The sequence below is a fragment of the Manis pentadactyla genome, chromosome 5 (genome assembly GCF_030020395.1).
Source record: "Manis pentadactyla isolate mManPen7 chromosome 5, mManPen7.hap1, whole genome shotgun sequence".
Taxonomy (NCBI): domain Eukaryota; kingdom Metazoa; phylum Chordata; class Mammalia; order Pholidota; family Manidae; genus Manis; species Manis pentadactyla.
In genome coordinates, this window is record NC_080023.1 from 163,961,457 (window position 1) to 163,982,783 (window position 21,327).

Below are 21,327 nucleotides of genomic sequence, written 5' to 3' on the forward strand. Positions count from 1 at the left end.
TTTGGACTTCTTGTAGATTCCTCAGCTCCTTTCCTTCTGTGGAGCGGAATCCTCTTTCCCAGTAAATGGCACCGTGGACATGGACAGTGCCAAAGGCATATCTGCTATCTGTGTAGCTGTTGGCCCGCTTGCCTTCTGCTCTCTCCAGGGCCTCAGCAAGAGCAATAAGTTCCGCCTTCTGTGCTGAGGTGCCAGGGGGCAGGGCTGCGCTCTAGACTACCTCTCCCTCGTGGGTCACCACTGCTGCCCCTGCTCTCTTGACTCCCTCCTGCACAAAGCTGCTCCCATCTGTGTACCAATTTATCTCACAGTTTGGTAATGGTGTGTCCTTCAAGTCTGCTTGCATCTGGATAATTCCGGAGAGGATGTCTCTACAGTCATGGATGGGGGTCGACAGGTCTGGGTCCGGCAGAGGGAGGGCAGGATTTAAGGTCACAGGGTCGGAGAAGGCAATTCTTGGAGAATCTAGTAGGAGCCCTTGGTAGTGGGTGAGTCTTGTATTCGTCATCCATTTTTCTGGAGGATGCCTGAGGATCCCCTCCACAGTATGTGGGGCTGTTACTTTCAAGTTCTGGCCAAAAGTGAGCTTGTCTGCCTCTTTTACCAGTAGAGCAATGGCTGCTAGGATACGCAGACAAGGTGGCCATCCGGAGGCCACGGGGTCTAGTCGCTTGGACAAATAGGCCACAGGTCTTTTCCATGGGCTTAGCTGCTGAGCCAAGACTCTTTTAGCTACTCTTTTCTTTTCATCTACAAACAGGATGAAGGGTTTTTCGGGGTCTGGCAAAGATAAGGCGGGGGCCCGGAGGAGAGCTTCTTTTAGTCTGTCAAAAGCCTCTTGTTGTTCTTTAGTCCATTGCTAGCTCTGCTCTTCTTTGGTCGCCTCATATAGCGGTCGGGCTATTTCTGCATACTCTGGAATCTAGAGCCTGCAGAATCCGACGGAGCCAAGAAATTCCCTCACTCCCCGGGGTGAGAAAGGGACGGGGATAGTCAGAATAGTTCGTTTCATGGCCGGCGTTAGCCACCTGGCTCCGTTAGATATTTTGTACCCCAGGTAGACCACTGACCTTTGACAGATGTGGGCTTTCTTGGCACTGGCTCGATATCTCAGTTTGCTTAGTTCAGCTAACAAGTTCTCTGTGGCTTCTTCGCACTCCTCACAGGTTTCTGTGGCCAGCAACAAGTCATCTACATACTGCAGCAATGTCACGCGGGGGTGGCTCCTCCGAAAGGGCTCCAGGTCCTGGCTTAGGGCTTCTGCAGTCCCGAAGTCCCAGTTTGGGCGTGTAAGTGGAAACGCCTCGTCAATGGTGGGCTGGAGGGTAGTAGGTCTTCCATTTTCTCCAAGGACATTTTTCTTGGCCTCACTGAGGATGCGCTCTCGCTCTTCCGTTGTGAAGAGGGTGCGGAGCAACTGCTGGCAGTCATCCCATGTGGGACAATGGGTGAACATAATGGACTCTACCAGACCTATAAGACACTTGGGGTCTTCCGAGAAGGGAGGGTTCTGAGTCTTCTAATTATAAAGGTCACTAGATGAAAAGGGCCAATACTGATATTGCTGAGCTCCGCCCAGACCACCTGCACTGATGGCACGCACGGGCAGAACTGGTACTGCTTCTTCTGAGGTGGAGGAGGGGGCCTCCCCTTCTTTCTCCCTCGCCCCTCGAGACTTCAACTGCATTCCTCCCACTCTACCTGGCGCCCAGCGTGGAGCCAGGGCGGGAGAGCGTGAGGAAGCTCTTTCCGGCCTCCTGCCTTCTCCTGCTGAAGAGTCTGGGGAAGCTGTGGCTGCCAGATCCCTGCTGGGCTCCCCAACCTCGTTCTCTACCCCTCCGGCAGCTTCACCCCCTTCTCCTGCGTACGGGGGTGGCCGCTCAATCGGCAGAGGGGGTGGAGGGGGGAACTGTCAGGGAGAACAGGCGGTGCACTCGGGCGCACAGGGTTTCTGGCCCTATGATCAGGGGGTTTTAGATCTTCCTCTATGACAGGGGCAATTAGGACGGAGGTTTTTAGTGGGTCAGTGTGAAATTTCCCCACCAAAAAAGGCCTCAGCCAGGAAGGGGGATTCTTGGCCAAATTTTCCCAGACAAGAATATAGGGAAACTGGTCAGGGTGGCCCTCAGGGTCTGGCCGGGAGATGACGGCTTTGACCTTGCCAATAAGGTCCAGGGAAAGAGACCCCTGGGTCGGCCAGCCTACTCCAAAGGAGGGCCACTTGGCTGAACAAAGGGTCTCAAGCTTACTTTTCTTGATACTAAGACTCATGTTTAGGGCCTGTTCCTTGACCTTCAGAAAGTGGGAAAGGATCAGACCTTTAGGAGTAGCCTGAGTCTGGCCTATGGTGAATAATGCAAGGAAGACAAAAGGCAAAAAGTAGAAGTGCCACTTTAAACAAGATGATGACTGGTGTATGTGCTTGTGGACGGGTGCCTGTCGTTGCACAGTTTTTCTTCTGCAGGGGACGCGGATTTATATTCGCGGCTGTGACCCCCTTCCTGTCACGGGAGTCTTCCAGCGGTGGGCGCCCTAATGGCTCTTAATTGCCCGACCTGTGCCCACAGGGGAATGATTTAGTGGCAGAAAGGAGGAACGGAGAGAACATGAACAGGAGAGCCTCAGAGTAAGAGAAACTTAAAGGGAAAAGCGCAAAAGGAAATATAAACCAATACACAATAAAACAATCAACAATAACACCAAACACACACACCACATTTGATCACACTCATTTGGACCGGTCCTTCTCTCACTCTGGTGCGCACCACACTCACCACTTTCAGGATCCTCAAAAACTCTTGTGATTCTCTCGAAAGGCGTCCACTCGGACTGCCGCAGGGTGACAAGCTCGATCCTTTCCTCCTCGGGCACCAGGTTCCTGCCGATCGGACTTCCCTGCCTAAGGCCGAATCACTCGGACCTTAGGGCCAGGATTGGTTACCTGGGCTTCACCCAGGGTCACTAACCTGGGGGCCGGGACTACCAACCTGGACTTCCTTACTCGGGATCACTAACCCGAGACCAGACACGGGATGGCGACTCCTGCTTTATACTGGATTTATGCAGACACGAGGGGGCGAACCTCGAATTACACTGCCCCGTCCGGACAATCAGACCTTGCCTCTAGTCGTCCCTTGATCTCCGGGAAGTCGCTCAGATCCCGGACGAGCCCCCAAAATGTTAGCGTTCGGGACTCCGGGGCTTCTCTAGAGAACAAGCCATGCAGGCACAGAGATGTAAATCTAAGCAAAGTCTTTATTCAGCCAGCTAGCTGGGGCTGACAGCACCTCCCCCGACACGCAGGTCGAGTCCGAGCTGTCGACCTTCAAGCAACTTTAGGTATAGATTATATAGGATTTCTACAGCCATTACACCAACGCCCATACATCACCACAACTAATGAAGTTAAAACACACCTCATGCTTTAACTAATAAAGTTGAAATGGGGACCTGCCGCTTGTCTGACCTTCGCACAAGCATCTCTTAACGTCTTGTCACGAGTTTCGTCCCCACGAGTTTCATCCCCCTTAGGGTATGGAAACTGGGTGGCTCTCGCTCTAGGGTGTTTCCTGCATTCTTTTACAAGGAAATATGTCTTCAGGGATGTATTAAGTCATCTATGTAAAATTTATTTTCTACTTTGGATAAAAGTAAAAAAATTTGGGACTCTCTTGTCCCCTCCTGGCGTGAGTCGGGAGCTCTGTCCTTTCACTGTATCTCTAAATAAAAGCCTGTACCTTGCTCTCCTAAAAAAAAAAAAAAAAAAAAGTAAAAAAATTTGGAAAGCCACTGCTTTCCAAGAACTTGTAAATGACAAAACACCCTTGACTTGAGCTCAACAACCTTAAAGGATGGAAAATACACTCTGTCCTTAAGAAATGGTAGTGTAATGAACTGAGACTGAGTCCCTGGTCAATTAAGTCAGTTGGGGAATTAAGAAACAAAAGATTTCAAGGAACCATCCAAGTATATTAGGGAACTCAGCACAGTCTCTCACAGATCTTAAAATTTCCTTTTAAAATAATAGCGTTTACAATCTACAAAGTGATTCAACCTATTTATTCACTTTATCCTCACGACGGCTCTCGAGGCAAAGAATCAGGGGGTGATTATCCTTATTTCACGGGAAGAGATAAATGTCTTGTACAAGGTCTAAAATGTTCTGGATATTTTGAATAGTAATCCACAAGGCCTTTCTCTTGCATCAGAGCTGCAGATAGGCCTCAGATAAAATCCCAGCTCCGCCACGTACTCTGTAACACTGGCATATCCCATGCTATGGGATAAGAATACTATTTAAGCCCCCCGAAATTAAATGACGCCACCGTTAAGAAGGTTCTTCGAAAGGAACCAGAGCCCCCGCCCCAGGAAGTCTGGCTGAGGAACCCCGCGGCCGGAAGGCTCGCGGAGGCGGGGCTATCGAAATTGTAAACAATGAAGGCCTGGCTCCCTCCGTTCTTCCACAAACCCGGAAGGCGAGCCGCCTGATCCCGACCGGGACGGTAGGGGGCGCGCAGGGCAGCGCGGATTTTGGCCCCGGGCTCCGAGATCCCCTCTACAGCCCAGGCCCGGTGCCCCTGACCTCCTGTATTCCGGGGCCAAGGCCCCTCGGGGTCTGGGCTTGAGGCACCCTATCGCGCTCCCCAAAACGACTGGCCTGAAATCAGACACCAGCTCCCGAACTCACCCAGCTAGCGAGGGAGAAGGCGCCCAGCACAGCCCCCATGGTGACGCTGGTGATGGAGGCGGCCGACAGTGCAGGTTCTAATTTGGTGGTAACTGCCCCTTGCGGTGTCTCTTCAGAAACGCGACGGTTCCTCGGGCCGAAAACGCGAGACTGGCGTCATTGCGCCGCCCCGCCCATCGCTCCCGGCGCAGCTGCCAGAGGGCACCTGTCATTGGCAGAAGGAGAAGGAGGAGCTCAATCAGAGGCCGCGGAAGGAGGAGGCGGAGCTAAACCGGCCTCAGGCGGAGGGAAAAGGCGGGGCTAAATCATCTGCGAGCCGAGTGGGGAGGTGTAGCTAAATCCGTTGGTTAAAAACCTCTTCCAGAAGAGGAAGGTGGGGCTAAGCCGACCTGGGGCTCCAGGAGCTGTGAAAACTTAATTCCTTCCCCTCGTTCGTATTCGTTAGGAGTCTATTTTATGACTAGATGACGTGAGCGGGCCAGGAAGTATGGATCCGCAGAGCGGTGGAATAAGGAATTTAACACCCTTAACGTTGTATGAATCACACGGTTTATTTTGCACTTCCCTTCCACCCAACACTCAAAGGGGGGACTCACACATCACGAATCAGTACATCTCACACCAGTCACGGCGGGTGGTTGGGAACCGGGCTATCCCAATCTGCCTCTTCCTCCAGGGGTGTCGAGCGATCTCCACCTTAGGGAAGGCGATGCAACGGAGACAGGTCCAGTGGAGCGAGGAATCCGTGATGGAGCAGGGGCGCGGGCTGATGGGCAGGAGCAAGCCTCGGAGCATACGTCCGTCGTCCGGTGTCAGGGACCTCTGGAACAAGCTTGCCACGGGCATTGTGTCCAGTCCTGTATATAGTCCAGTCCATCTATCGGAGGGTCAGAGATAAGAGGGGACAGTCCACATATGGCGTTATCTGGTTCGGGCGTTCACCGGCCCGCCTTTTAAGGTGGGCTATGTTTAGAGGCAGTCAGCGCGAAAGCAGGCAAACCTGACATAAGCAACTCCGTAGTGGATGTTCACATCACAAGCTCAGGGGTACAGAAGTGTCCGAGAATTTATGGCCAAGTTAAGAAGAGACTGACAAGGAACATGACATTGTCATAAGTGTTATGAAGTTGTATGAGGGAGTCTTTCAACAAAAGGTTAATGCCTACCATGTAAGAGAAAAGTCAGTTGTGGGGTAGGACTGTCCGGGAAGGCTTTTCTGCGGAATTTATAGTTATTCTGAGAACTGAAAGATGAGTCCACGTTAATAAGGGAAAGATGAGTATCGTTTCCTAAAATGTGGAAACCATTTGGGATACATCTTAGTGTGTATGAACATGACATTAGGTTACATGAAGGGCAGAGAAATCCTGTCCAAACCAAAGAAAGTTGGAGACTACAAAGTATCTACCTAACATGCTTATTTCCCTTTTTAACAGAGTGAAGGCTTCATTTCCCAAATCTTTCCAAAAGGTAACATCTGTGGTAAAATAACACTGCTTTGTTCTAGGGTTTGTGTGTATGCATGTTTGCAGAAATTGTTCCATTTCGACCAAGCAATGCTGGATTTCCATTTAAGCAGTGATGTAAATTTTCCTTTGTCAATTTGCCAAGAGTCCATTTAAAGAAAAAAATTTGAAAAATTATTTACTTATATATATAACAGTACAGGTGGTATGCAGATGGAAAATAATGATGACAGTGATATACAAATAACTAATGTAGGAGAACATTTACTTGGGAATATAAGTACCTGTAGAGTTTGTAAGCCTAGAATATTTGATTGGAAGAAGCTGTAGAAGTATATTTGAATATCTTCTTTTACAGAAATGGAAAAGGGCTCAGAGGCAAATGGTTTTCCCAAGGCCACAGAAGGGGTTGATGGCAGAGAAGAATTACTCAGACTTTCTTAATCCTACCTCAGCCCTTCTCTGATCCCTTCTCCCCTCAATATCTGCCCAACTTGGGCACATTGAACCTCTAGGTAGCCTATAAAATCCTTCTTCCTGTCTGGGTATTCTTGGACTGGGCTGAGGAAGGTAAGACTGTGATAAAGTCTATGATCAAATCCCACTAGGAACATACTTGTAGTCAAAAAGAATTAGATTTATTTGGCTTGTTCAGCAAGGAAGAACACACACCAGTGAAGCCGTGAGGTATCTTAGGAAGAGGGAATTGGGGAGAGCTTATTTTAGGGTTTGTGTTTGTGCTGGGTGTAAAGAGGTGGGGAGGGTGTAAAGAGGTGGGGAACAGTTTTGAATTGTACACAATCAAGAAGCAGGGGCAAGTCGATGATTAGGTATCTTTGTAATTTGTATCCAGGCAGTAGGAAGATTAAAGCAGGGCCAGAGCTGTCATTGGAAAAGAAGCAGAAACCAGTCATGTTAGTCAGAAGAGGAGGATGTTGTGATATTCGTGTTTCCAGAGTGGCCTTGTCTGATATTTGTTTATATTCTATGAACACTGTTTATGGTCAGTGAGGAACACTGGGTCTAGCTGGCAGCTGAGTTTTTCATTTTCTCTCCTGGAGGCAATCAGTCCTCCCAAATGTGTGATCCTGCCCATCCCGCAGTGTTTCTGACCCTAAGTGGTTGAGCGTGCCTCCTCTAGGTGGTACAGGTGGGAAAAGCAGATCTTTTGGATCTTCTACTCCCACTTCACACCTCCGCAGGTATCTCTCAGCAATCTTTTGCTGTGGTGAAGAGTCGGTGAGTTCTCACTGCCACCCAAGGCAGTCCCTTATGTATTTACTTGATGGCAAAACAGGGTGGTTTTTTCCCTTATCCTCTTAGGTTCAGAGATTGGGCTGATTAGGCCTAGAGGCTTTTTTACCTGTCTAACAAAGAATGATAAATTTTAAATTTGCAGAGAAGTGGTAAGACAGTGGGAAGGAGTTCAGGCTTTTATCAAGGTAGATGGTGGGAAGGTAAATATGGGAGAAACTAATGGAAGATAAGGATTGGTTTAGTAAGATTTGTATTCAGATTCCTCTCACTGATAAGAGCCCAGAATTGTCTCTTGTGGTTAACTTCTGCCCTTCCTGGTTAAGAGAAGGGAACACCTTCCCAAAGGGAAATTTATAGGGGAAGAGCAGAGAGCTTTTTATATTTACTTCTCATTTGCCTTTGGCTTGAAATAATCTTTATGCCAAAATGGCATATTTTGGGGTGGCATATTCTGATCCCTGAACTCCTATATATTATTTGGAAAGATAATACAGGAACCTGGTTGTAAAAAATACTGCATAAAAGAACATAGGTGCAAATGTATTACTTTACCCACCCCCCATCTCCGAACTCTTTCAAGTTCATGTATGCATATGCCAGCACTGTATGTAATCTACCACTCCTTTTTTACACGTGATAGCATTCCAACCATGTGGTGTTGCACATTGCTTTTTTCACTTAACTTATTCACTCATTCAATAAATATTTACCAAGCTCTTACTATGTGCCAGGCACTGTTCCCAGAGATGAAAAAACAGGGAACAAAACAAAATACCCGCCCTTGAAAGAGCTTTTTTCCTGTAGTGAAAAGAGACAAGCAACAAATAAATATATAATGTCAAATACTGACAAAAGCTGTTAAGAAAAATAATAAAAAATAAGAAAAAGGAGAGAAGAATACCGAGTTCGTGGGGTCTGCCATTTTACATAGAGTAGTCAAAGCAAGTGTTTTTGAAGACCTGATATTTGAGCAGAGATTCAAAGGAAGTGAGGAAGCAAGCCACAGGGATATCTGGAGAAAAAGTGGTTCCAACATGGAACAGCAAAAGCAAAGGCCCTGAGACAGAAACATGCTTGACTCAAAAACCATAAAGTCAGTGTGTCTGGAGCATGGACAAGAGTGAAAATGGTAAGAGATGAGGTTGAACATGATAACAGATTTTATTCTAAATGTGATGGGAATGTTAGGCAGCAAAAAGATAGACTTGAGTAGCTGGAAGATGGGAAGATAAGGTTAAAAAAAAAGATGCCAAGGTAAGGTTCAAAGACAAAGCCACTCAAACTCTGCCCAGGTAGCGGGTCCCATGTGAAGACAACAAAGGCTTTGCAGGGAGGTAATTTCCTTCCCGACCAGATCCTAAGAACTGGCCAAATCACCTCATTGTGTTAGGCAGAAAAACAGATACAAGCGGGTGGAGGGAGAATAAGGTCAGTAAAGCCCATTCAAAGGGACTCAAAGGGTTAACCAGATAAAACTAGAGAGCTAGAAAAGACTCACGGAGTTAATGAGTTAATCAGTTGAGGCTCTAAAGGCCAGAAGCAACTTGGAATGTTGCCATATTTCCCCGTATCTCCCAGATAAAAGTATCTGAGCGCAGCCCATGTCTTCGTTGCATCAATTGGATCATGCCACTGTAAATTTACTTTAGCCTGCTAAAAGGCCCAGCTTTTTCTTTAACTTAACTTATATGCTGTTTTTTCCTCTTCTTGCTGCCCCTTAATCAAGTAACTTTATAACCAGCACAGGAGACAGATCTTGGAAGTGTAAATAAACCTATGTGGATAAAGAATGCCAGGATCCAGACCAACATAGTCAGCTAAATAACCCTATTCTTAAGGCAAAACTCCAAAGGAATTATAAATCACCTCTATACATAATGCCTTATGCTGACTCCTACCTGAAAAGCCCTATAAAACCCCAGACCCTGAACCCGTAGGGGTGCCTCTTCTCTGAGGTTGCCTACACTCTTTCTTCCAGTGTGCATCTTTTTGCCTTAAATAAACTTCTCACTGCTCAACTTACGTTTTGTCTCTGTGCTCTTCCAGTGGTAAGTGTCCTTGTTACTTTGCTATTTCATTCTCTTCCAGACTTAAACTCGAGTCTTCACTCTGTCTCTGTCCTTTTTCAGGGAAGTAGGAAGGGGCTGCTGAGAGCTCTGATTTGGGCTTGCAAATTCCTGTTGCCTAGGTGAACAGCAGCTGTATTATCTTGCTCTTTAGTAGCCTACCTGAAAGTCTCCTTTCTTTGCCTCTGGGAAGTTTTCAGAACATAATCTCCATCCAGTGCCCTGAGGCTCCCCTAAATCCTGGGGTGATAGGGACTCAGTTCCCACGCCGTGCAGATCCAAGTGGACACTGGATGCCAGGTGGCACTGGCTTTAGGAATTGGCACAGGAGGTGCCCCATGCCTAGCCGTGGTTCAGTGAACTTCCCTTATCCCTCTGTTATTCCTCTCTGATGCCTGCAAGGCAGCTGCCATTCCCTGCTACTCTCATTTAAAGAATCTCCTCCTCGCCTCGCACTCTAACTTCTTGTGCCTCTGAACCGAATTCCTCCCCAACAATCATAGGAAAGGACATGCTCACTGAGAGATGGCTAAATAGTCGTGTAAATCAAATAACCCCATGTTGTCCGTCAAAGAGGGGCCTCCCAGTCAGAATGCAATATAAAGGCCTCCCGTATAAAAATTCAGGGCCTTTGTCTACCTTGACTCTGGCTTGCTCTTTCCTTGGAGGGTATTAAAAGAAAACGTTCTCTCTGCTTTGCTGTTGTGTCTCTGACTTTTCAGTTCTTTGTTGCAGTGGAGACAAGAACAGAGGAGAACAAACTCAAACCGTTAACAGGAAGGCTGTTGAAGGTTTTGAGCTGGACAAGGACATGATCATGGTTACATTTTTAAGATGACATTTTGACTGCAGGGTGGAGAATAGACTGGGGCAGAGTTGGGTTAAAGTTGGTAAGAGTAGAAGCAAAGACTGGACTAGTTAGGAGACTGATTGAAGGCAGGTCTATATCTAAGCTGTATTTACACCTTGGTCTCTCTTAATTCTTGCTATAATAATCCATTTTATGGATGTACCATAATTTATTTACTCACCCACTAACGGACATTTAGACTGGTCTCAACCATTCTGCTTTTACTAATAATGGAGCTATGAATATCCCTTTTGCTCATGTTCTAGAGTATCTGCAGGATTACTCAAGTATAACTGCTGGTCAAAATCTTTTCCCATACTGAAATTAAATCTGGTGATCTAATTCTCATCTCGAGCTCAAAGAACCAAATTTATTCATTATTTGCCACACCACCCTTTATGATACTAAACAAAGAGGCATCTGCCGCCCCTCCCACATTAGTTTCCTAGTTTTTAAACATTCCCAGTATGGCAAGTTTCTGCCCGTTGTCCAGTCCTCTCCCCACCGGTCCCCATCTCAGGTTGCCGAGAGGTAAACTGAGGCACCGCCAGGATCCTTACCCCGCGCCAGACTCCCCCGCGCGCCCTGTTGCCTCCCTTTCCCCCACTATTCCCATCCTTCCCCTTCCCCCGGGGCCACGTTCAAGGCTGCCAAATCCCTCCCGAGTCCCTCACCGCCCAGAACCCCAGCTCCCACCCACCCCGCGCCCCTTACACCTCCCGCCGAGGGCGCGCGGGGGCGGCGGGAGGGACGAGAACCCTCCCGGTCCTTCCGAGCCGCCGTAGCGAGCGCCGCGGGAGGTCGGCAGCTGCGGTCGTCAAGACAACGGGCTCCGCTGTGCGCTGCAGGCGCCGGGCAGCCGGACTAGGCGCTTCGGGCTGGCGGCCCGGCCGGGCGAGGCGGCGGGACAGCAGGTGAGCTGGGGCTCAGCGGGCCATCGCGACCCCAACGCGCCGCCCCGGCGTCGTCGCAGCGGGCACGGGGTCGGGCCGCTGGGGACCCCTGGGATGGAGGCTGGAGCCGGACCTTTCCGCCTCCAGCCAGGCTGGGGCGTCTCACCCTCGTGCCCTTTAACCCCGCCGGACGCTGGAGCGAAGTGTGCTTTGGACTGTTTATTTTATTTTGGGGTAACTGCTTAGCCTGACCCGAAAGTTCCTTTAAAAAAAAAAAGCCCTTCTTATTTGGCGATCGGAGAATAACTCAAAAATGCAGAAAATGTACGTGTGACTCTTAACAAGGCCAGAGAGGATTGACTTTTTTGTGTGCATCAGTTTTCCCATCTGCAAAATGGGGATAATGATAGCACCTGTCTTATAAGGTTATTACAAAGTAAATTTATATTTAAATAACCTTGCAAGCAAGTCCTCAATACTTCGGAGCTTTTATTATTACTGCGACTACAAGGAAGTGCATCATGGAACATACATTGCGTGCCAGGGCCTGGGCCGATCGCTAGGGCTAAAAAAAGTGAATGAGACATTTTGTCCTTAGGGAACGCCAGTTTTACGGCATGAACAGGAATTCCTTGTGATTCAAGCTACGGTTTGGGACAAACAAGGGACTGTGAGTGCACAGAGAAGACAGTTAACCCAGATTTCTGGAAATGAGGTTGGGTAGGATGGTCAAAGAGGGATTCCAAAATAAGAGGATTTCCAAAATGAGACGTGAAGGCTGCATTTGTATTGGCCAGAAGAGGAGGCTGGTGGAGTGCAGTGTTATAGGCAGAGAGAGCAGTGTGTGTGTAAAGCCCAGAGTAGAGAGTTCAGGCTTCTTGGTCATCTGCAAGAATTTCATAGGCTAGCTACAGACAGCTAGATTCCAAGAAGTGGAAGTCATCTTGACTAGATGTTGTTTGAGCTATAGGTAGGTGTCCCTTCTGAAAGATTTTGCTTGTATCTCCTTATATGTTTGGAGGAGTTTGGACTTTCTCTTGGGGGCAGTGGGGAGCCACGAAAGGATGGTAAACAGTCATTGAGTTTGGGTTGTGTGTGTTTGATCATTGATACAATTTCAGAAAGAGAGAGATTTTTGTTCTTTCTTGGTCTCATCACTACTCCCAAACTGTTTTTCACATTGGAGCCATACATTATGGTAGGTCAAAAAAATACTTACTGAGCATCTATTATGTGCCAGGCACTGCGTCAGTCCTAAGAAATTGGATCCCTGCCGCATAGCATATATTCCACACATGTTTGAAGCCACATCCATGGTGACAAAAGCAGTCCCATGCTCTGAACATGAAAGATAAAAGCAGTCCAGTACAACTGGAATGTAATCAGTGTTGGAAGTGAATAATCTAGAGAGATAAAAAAAAAAAAGGCGCAAGTCATTCAAAGCCACTGTGTTGCACACTCTTGAAAGAAGAGTTCACTTACACTACTACACCAGGACGAAATGGCCCGAAAAGTAGGAGGGAAACTAGGAAAGTATAGTAATGAAAGGCAAAGGAAGAGGTCAACTTTGCGAATGTTGCTGAAATTTCAAGTAAGTTAAACATTAAAATGTGTTCTTTGCATAAATAAATAGAGAGATCACTGGGGACCAAATTGAGCAGATATGGTGAAATGGAGGGGGTGGAATGTATAATAGCAGCCGCTTCCAAAGGTTCAATGTAATATATCAGTGGGATGAGGAGAGAGTGGGATGTGAGAAAATAAAGACAAAGAGTAGGCAGCTCAAAGAAATTTGGCTGTGAAGGGAGAGAGAAAAAGCTGGAGAGTGACTGGGGAATAAGGTTAAAGTCTTTTTAAGCATGAGAGATATGTGAGCAGATTTAAATGCTGATGGCAAAGAGCCAGTAGTGAGAGAGAGGATAAGAAATTACAAGAGATAAAGGGGAAAATCAATGGCACAACTTTTTTTTCTGTTTTATTTATTTACGTTTCTTTTATTTTTTAAATTTTGGTATCATTCATATACAATCACATGAGCAACATTGTGGTTACTAGATTTCCCCCATTATCAAGGCCCCACCACATACCCCATTACAGTCACTGTCCATCAGCGTAGTAAGATGTTATAGAGTCATTACTTGTCTTTGTGCTATGCTGCCTTCCACTGCCTTCCATGTGTGCTAATCGTAATGCCTCTTATTCCCCTTCTCCCTCCCTTCCCACCCACCGTCTCTAGTCCCTTTCCCTTTGGCAACTGTTAGTCCATTCTTGGGTTCTGTGAGTTTGCTGCTGCTTTGTTCTTATGCTCCACAGATGAGTGAAATCATTTGGTACTTGTCTTTCTCCGCCTGGCTTATTTCACTGAGCATAATACCCTCTAGCTCCATCCATGTTGTTGCAAATGGTAGGATTTGTTTTCTTCTTATGGCTGAATAATATTCCATTGTGTATATGTACCACCTCTTCTTTATCCCTTCATCTACTGATGCTTCCATTAGGTTGCTTCCATTTCTTGGCTATTGTAAATAGTGCTGTGATACACATAGGGGTGCATGTGTCTTTTTGAATCTGAGAAGTTGTTTTCTTTGGGTAAATTCCTAGGAGTGGAATTCCTGGGTCAAATGTGATATTTCTATTTTTAGTTTTTTGAGGAACCTCCATATTGCTCTCCATAATGGTTGAACTAGTTTACATTCCCACCAGCAGTGTAGGAGGGTTCCCCTTTCTCCGCATCCTCACCAGCATTTGTTGTTCCTAGTCTTTTCTATGTTGGCCATCCTAACTGGTGTGAGAGGTGATATCTCATTGTGGTTTTAATTTGCATTTCCCTGATAATTAGCAATGTGGAGCATCTTTTCATGTGCCTGTTGGCCATCTGAATTTCTTCTTTGGAGAAGTGTCTGTTCATATCCTCCACCCAATTTTTAATAGGGTTATTTGCTTTTTGGGTATTGAGGCAATAGCATAACTTTTTGGAAAAGGTGAAAGTGAAGGTCCACAGCACAGGTTCTTTAAAAGGAGTCTGATGTCTTCTACTTTTTGGGAGAAGTGGGACAATGAGGTAACTGCTGAAAAGGAGTACATCAGTGTAACACAGCAACAAAATAAAAGGTGTAAGTGTGGAGGTAAAATTGTATTTTCTTTATCATCAGATAGGAGACATTTATTGGACTATTGTGTTAATTAGGTACTTTTCATGGACTAGTGTCAGTTAATAATATGATTTTTACAACAATCCTGTGAGATAGCCTTTATTATAATTCCCAGCTTATGCATGAGGAAACTGAGGTAAAATGCTTACCCAGGCTCATTCAGGATTTGAATCCAGGTCTGCCTGAGCTCAGAGTCTTTACTACCTAGCTGATACGACTGTGTACCTATGATATGATGATCTGCTGAGAATCAAGAGAATTAAGTTAAAAATTTTAGATATAATAAGGTTAAGTGAACAAGCAGCTACAACACAGACAAAAGCAGCAGCTTTATTTAAGCAATAACAGAAAATATAATTGTAGGAGAAATGAAAATAGCAACATGAAAAATAAATACCTAGGAATAAACTTTACAATAAATGTGCTCAGGCTAGCCAAATAGAATGAGATTTGGAGGGGAGGAGACAGATCACAGGATAGGTATTTGGCTGAAGAGGAGGTATTTTTCCCTTGCAAAAAATCAGGGTATTCATATCAGAGAAAGGACATGTAGAAAAACAGGTATCTTTCATAAGACATAATGAGACAATATGCAAAGATGTTGACTATGATGGTTTTATAATACTGAAAACCTGAAAACAGACTGGTTAAATTGTGGTACAGTCATATGATGGGTACTATCAGCCACTTAAAAAGAATGAGGTGGCAGCTCTATACATATATATATATGAGAAAGATGTTTACATCCTATGGTTAAGTGTGAAAAGCAGATTACAGTGCAGTATGTTCCCATTTTTAGATTTTTAAATGTATACATACATAGAGGAAAAATGTCTAGAAAGATTAGTTCTTTAAAAAATTTTTTTAATTTTTAATTATGGTAAAATACCCATGCCACAAAATTTACCATTTAAATCTTTTTTAAGTGTACAGTTCAGTGATGTTAAGGATATTCACACTGTTTTTCAATCAATCTCCAGAAGTTTTTCATCTTGCAAAACTGAAACTTTATACCCATTAAACAACTCCCCATTTCCCCATCACTCAATCTCTGGCAAAACCATTTCTACTTTCTGTTTCTATGAATTTGACTGCACTAGATACTTCATCTTAGTGGAATCACACAATATTTGTCTTTTTGTGGCTGGCTTATTTTACTTAACACAATGTCCTCAAAACTCATTCATGTTGTAGCATGTGTCAGAATTTCCTTCCTTTTTGAGGCTGAATAATATTCCATTGTATGTCTAGATATATTTTGTATATTCATTGTATGTATACACATTTTGTTTATCTATTCCTTAGGTGGTCAGTTGGGTTGTTTCCACCTTTTAGCTGTTGTGAATAATGCTGCTCTGAACATGAGTCTACTAGAACGATAAATTCTTTAAGTCTTTCATGAAATCACGGGCGGAACTTTATTCCTTTCCTTATCGCCTTTTCTTTTTTTATGATTATGAATTGCTTTCATAATCAGAAGAAGCAATAAGGATGTATCTTGTTTGGGGAGATGGGAGAGTAAAGGTTCAAAAGGCCTGATCTAGGGCAGTGGCAACAGGAATGGAATGAAGAGGGCAGTTTCGAGAGACATTTCAGGAGAAACAACAGGACTTGACAACTTAAAGGTAACGGGTTGGTGTGGTGGAGAGAGGAAGACAAGCCTTCCCTGCATATGGTCAGAAGGGGGATCAGTCCTGAAGGGGTTTAAACAAGGAAAAAAGAGAGGTCATAAGGCTGGAGAGGCACCTGAGCCTTTGTTCAGGAGTTTGGACGCTTTCCTGAAAGCAGAGGGAAGCCATTGAAAGGGAGGGAAATGACTTAATCAGATTCGTGCTGTAGAAAGATCGCCCTGATTCATTCCCTCCAACGTACTGCAAGCTGAAGCCAGATCATGCCGAATTTCCCTTTGTGCTCCTTAGGCCCAAACCTCTGTTCATTTCCTTTTATTTGAGAGGAAGCATTCGTGCTGAAAGATACATAGCTACTTTTCTAAAAGTACCTGGACTATTTTAAACAAAGTGCAATTTAGATTACATGGATTGCTAATTGTGTTCAGTTTTATCTCAACCACACAGTTTCCTGCAAATTTACTTTCTACCTTTTGTAGGGGAAATATGAATAATTGGGAAAGTAAACAAGACATATAAACAGCTCAAGTTAGAGGACCTCAATTTATTGCTAATATCTTTGATCCTCTCCTTTTGGGAGAAAAGGGCCAATACAGAGTAAGCACTGTCATATTAAAGAGTTACCACAAAACAAGCATTCTTTAGAGTCCATATGGACTCAGCCTATCACCTGTTTCTACTCCCACAAACCTGAAACCTCTCTATGCTTCCAGAGCATCAAAGAGAGAGGGCACTAACTGTTGAGGTAACATTTGTAAGAGTTTTGCAGTTTATAAGAGCTGGATTTCCAAAAGATACAAATCCATGATCTCATTTCATCCTCATATAGTAAAAATAAGCTTTGTTTTGTAAACCGTTTGTTTTAGCTCTTTTTATGTATATCTGAACCATGATATAAAACATATTTCTTATTTAGGTCATGGCCAAAACCGTGTTGTTCCAGGGTTCAGATGACTGCCCTTAGATATAGCAAGTTTCTCAGCCAAGGATTCAATTATAGTACAGTATGCTGATCCATTTTAGAATTTCCTTTAAAGGCTTTTTTGGGTGACTGCCAGTTAACCAAAATTACATTACCCCCAATGACCTAATCCTCTAGTATAAAAGTTAAATTGAATTCATGAAGAAGTATGAACTTTCCAGGGATTTTCATATATACTGATGTTTTAGATTATCTGTTACCCTTGAGGTAGTGTAGATTATTCCAACCAGTACTGGTATCATTGAAAGACATGCTGGAGTCTCATTGATATGAGTTGGTTGGAAAGGGGAAAGAAATCAGGACTAGGCAGGTGGAGAAACTGACTTAGTCCTTTGGCTGGCTTCTGGGGCATGGGAATGGGGTGGGGGCAGTCAGACCTCCCTTGCACACAGTAGTCGCAACGGTGGACATAATATTATTCCTGCTTTGATTAGGATTGGCTTAGGACATGAGCAGATGGGGTATTTGGTGACACCAGTGATTAGGGACTAGGAAATGTAGATGTTGGATTAAGGAGAGACGGGTTCAGAGTGTAAGTTGCTGAGAATCAGCCAGTAAGTCAGGGAGCCAAATTTCAAGTCTTTACCATATCCTGGAGATATTCTGAATTAATGTATGACTCTGAGTAAATTCCTTAATAATGGCACCTACTGCATACAGTTTTAAGTATTGTATATGTAATTAAAGTACTTAACACAGTGCCTGGCTGTGAGAACCATTCTGTAAATATTACTGCTATTATTATTTCTCTTTTTGATAATGAATTTATTTTAATTTAGGCATATTTGTAATCTCTCCAGAAATGCTTAAAGCTGGATTACAAGAATTCTTTTTTTGAGATACAAATGACGTATAACATTGTGGCAGTCTTAGGTGTACAACATAATGATTTGATATATGTATATATTATGAAATGATTACCACAGTAAGTTTAGTTAGCATCTATCATCACACAGTCACAAATTGTTTTTTGTTTTTGTTTTTCTTGTGATGAGAACTTTTAAATTTACTCTCTAAGCAGTTTTCAAATATGCAATGCAGTATTAACTACAGTCACCATGCTGTATATTACACCCCCAGGACTTACTTATCTTGTAACTGGAAGTGTGCACCATTTTACAGCCTTCACCCATCTCCCATCCCCTGCCTCTGTAACCACCAGTCTTTCTCTGTATCAAAAGTTGTCACTGTTTTTTTAGATCCCACCTATAAGTGAGATCATAAAGTATTTTCTTTCTTTCTGACTTATTTCACTTAGCATAATGTCCTCAAGGTCCATCCATGTTGTTGCAAATGACAGGATTTTCTTCTTTTTATGGCTGAATAATATTCCATTGTATCTATATACTACATTTTCTTTACCGACACATCTCTTGATGAACACATAGATTGTTTCTATATCTTGGCTGCTGTAAATAATGCTGTGGCGAACATGGGCGTGCAGATAATTTTTCAAAATAGAGATTTCATTTCCTTCAGATAAATACCCAGAAGTGTAATTGCTGGATCATATGATAGTTCTATTTTTAATATTTCGAGGAACCTCCATACTGTTTTCCATAGTGGCTTCACCCAGTTTACATTCCCACCAAAAGTGTACAAGGGTTCCCTTTTCTCCACATCTTCCTCAGCACTTGTTATCTATTGTCTTTTTGATAAAAGCCATTCTAGCAAGTATGAGATATCTCATTGTGGTTTTTGTTTGCATTTCTCTGATGATTAGTGATGTTGAGCATCTTTTCATGTAGCTGTTGGCCATTTGTATGTATTCTTTGGAGAAATGTCTGTCCAGATACTCTGTCCACTTTTCATTCCTTTTTTTTCCCATTCAGTTATATGAGTTCTTTATATTTATATTTTGGATATTAACCCCTTGTCGGATACACAGTTTTCCAGTATTTTCTCCCATTACTTAGCCTTTTAATTTTGTTGATGGTTTCCATTGCTGAACAGAAGCTTTGAGTTTGATGTCGTCCCACATGTTTATTATTGCTTTTGTTGCCTTTGCTTTTGGTGTCAAATCCAAAAAACGTTGCCAAGACTGATGTGAAGGATCTTACCCCCTATGTTCACTTATAAGAGTTTTATGGTTTCAAGTCTTTAACCCATTTTGAGTCGATGTTTGCACGTGGTATGAGATAGTGGTCCAGTTTTATTCTTTTGCTTGTGGCTGTACACTTTTTCCAACAACATTTATTGATGAGACTGTCCTTTCTCCATTGTATATTCTTGACTCCTTTGTTATAAAGTAACTGACCATCTATTTGGCTTTATTTCTGGCTCTGTGTTCTCTAACATTGATCTGTGCGTCTGTTATTTCTGAAGTATGTTTCACAGTGTTGACTAGTTAAACTTCTTGCTACCCCCTGCTCAGTTTCATATTTCAGCTGCTGCCCTTCTTCTATGTGGACTGGCAGCACACCCTTCGCATTGAAAAAATTATTAACAGTCTCTTTTGAGACAACTAATAGCTTCAAGGTATTAGAGATTAGCACCTAGTTGGGGTGGCTCTAAAAATGGTAGGATTGGGAGAGAGATATAGGCAGTGATTGGCACCTTGTGACTCGTGATTACTGTATTGGGCAGCCCACTCAACATTTTCATCATAGCAGAAACTTTGGTTGGACAGCACCGCTCTAGAGCACCAGCACACTGCAACTCTTACCTGTTTGGCTTTAGAGAGTTTTTAGTGTAGGGATTAAAATCACCAACTTGGAACCAGACTGCCTACATTTGAATTCTCACTCTGCCGTTTACTAGTTGTGTGACTTCAGCAAGTTACTTAACTTCATGCCTCACTTTCCCTTTGTAAAGTCATGGTCACAGTGGTACCTGGACTTCAAGGATTAAAGGACTTAATGCGTGTAGAGTGCTTAGAACAGTGCATGGCACATATTAAACACATTTTAAGTATGTGCCATGATGATGGTGATGATTACCAGGAGTCAGCTGGGTTTGTTCCCAGGCCTGTTTATGCCAGTTTTACTTATTGTTACAAATAACTACAGAATAATTAAGTGGATGTTAGCTAATGAAATATGAACACAAAAAGGGAAAAAGACATTGTTTTTGTGATAAATGAGTTGAATGTGTTTGAAAGACCTGATAAAGATAGATAACTAAAAAAAAAGTTCCTGTCAAATTAGAGGTAGAAAGACTCCAAGAAGGGACTTGCAGTTACTAAAGGGAAGGAGGTGAGGAGGGTGGGTGGGGAGAGAGGGAGAAGGGGATTAAAGACCATTATGAATAGCACACATAATGTAGGGGCAGGGCACTGGGAAGGTAGAATAGCACACAGACGATAAGTAGTGACTCTATAGCATCTTACTACGCTGATGGACAGTGACTGCATGGCGTATGTGGGGGGGATGTGATAATATGGGTGAACGTAGTAACCACAATGCTGCTCATGTGAAACCTTCATAAGACTGTATGTCAATGATACCTTAAAAAAATTAGAGGTAGAAGAGACCTCTGAAAAGATTGAGGAAGAAAATTCATCAAAATGTAGGATTTTGCCTTCAGACTAGTGTGTTTCCAGTGAAAACTAGAAAAGTGTAGACAGTGCATTATGGCTTTGGTTCATGTAGGAACTGTCATTGCTAGAACTTATTCTCAAAGAGAAAACCTTGGTCCTTTATCAAGTATTTGGCAAATGAATATACATTTTTAATGATTCCTCTCTTTAACTAGCTGTTTTTGTTTTTTTTAATGAATTCTGTCATTATTAGTCTTGATCCCATCAGAGGGAGCATCTATTTTCTATCTTTTTAAATTGTTACGCATGGATTACTGTGCATCCATTGAAATGAATAATATCATCAACCCTATTGTTGGACACTTACATTGTTTTTCAGTCTTTAAAGGCTCTGGTGCACCCCTTTCATTCTAATTTTTCTCCAATCAGTGTGTCTTGATCCAAGGAATTCTCTCCCCCTTCACTGAGAGACCTGGATTTCAGTCTGGAAGCTATTATAATACATGAAAGAGGGCATGTGGGCATTCCAGCCCTAATTTTACTTTTGGATTTAGTTCCATTTCTTCTTATGGGCCACTTGCTGATTTTAGGTATGTTTAGTGTTTAATATATTAAAAAGTTTGGACTGTCCCAAAAAGTTCAGTGTAATGGAATATGTCCTGATGTGACTTCTTTTTTACATAGCACTTTGTTTAACTTTTCTTTTTATAGCATTTCTCATAAATAGTCCTCCTCTGTAATTACTTTTGCATTTGTTTTGTATCTGCTACAAACTCTTAACTTTTAGAAGACAGGAGTCCTTCATGGACCTTTTCATATCCTACCATAAAGGGCCCCCAATTTATGTTCATGGAATGAGTGAATGAAT

At 43.7% G+C, this 21,327-nt stretch overlaps 2 protein-coding genes across 5 annotated transcripts in view; one reads left to right on the plus strand and one right to left on the minus strand.

Moving 5' to 3' along the window:
• The window catches only part of SERINC3 (serine incorporator 3), a 39,540-nt gene extending 34,686 nt beyond the window's left edge, over positions 1 to 4,854 (minus strand). For all 3 annotated transcript variants that reach the window (XR_005028057.2, XM_036902203.2, XM_036902202.2), the window contains exon 1: positions 4,688 to 4,854. Coding sequence is in view for 2 of the 3 variants with exons in the window: in XM_036902203.2 (XP_036758098.2) it covers positions 4,688 to 4,726 (39 nt within the window). In the remaining variant the exon portion in view is untranslated. The remainder of the gene's footprint in view (positions 1 to 4,687) is intronic.
• Positions 4,855 to 11,092: 6,238 nt separating this feature from the next.
• The window catches only part of PKIG (cAMP-dependent protein kinase inhibitor gamma), a 75,929-nt gene continuing 65,694 nt past the window's right edge, over positions 11,093 to 21,327 (plus strand). Inside the window, exon 1 of one of the 2 annotated variants that reach the window (XM_036902196.2) lies at positions 11,093 to 11,240. The gene's annotated coding sequence lies outside the window, so the exon portion shown is untranslated. Of the gene's footprint in view, positions 11,241 to 15,891; positions 15,997 to 21,327 lie in introns of those variants that run through there. The other variant, XM_036902195.2, reaches the window with a different exon arrangement.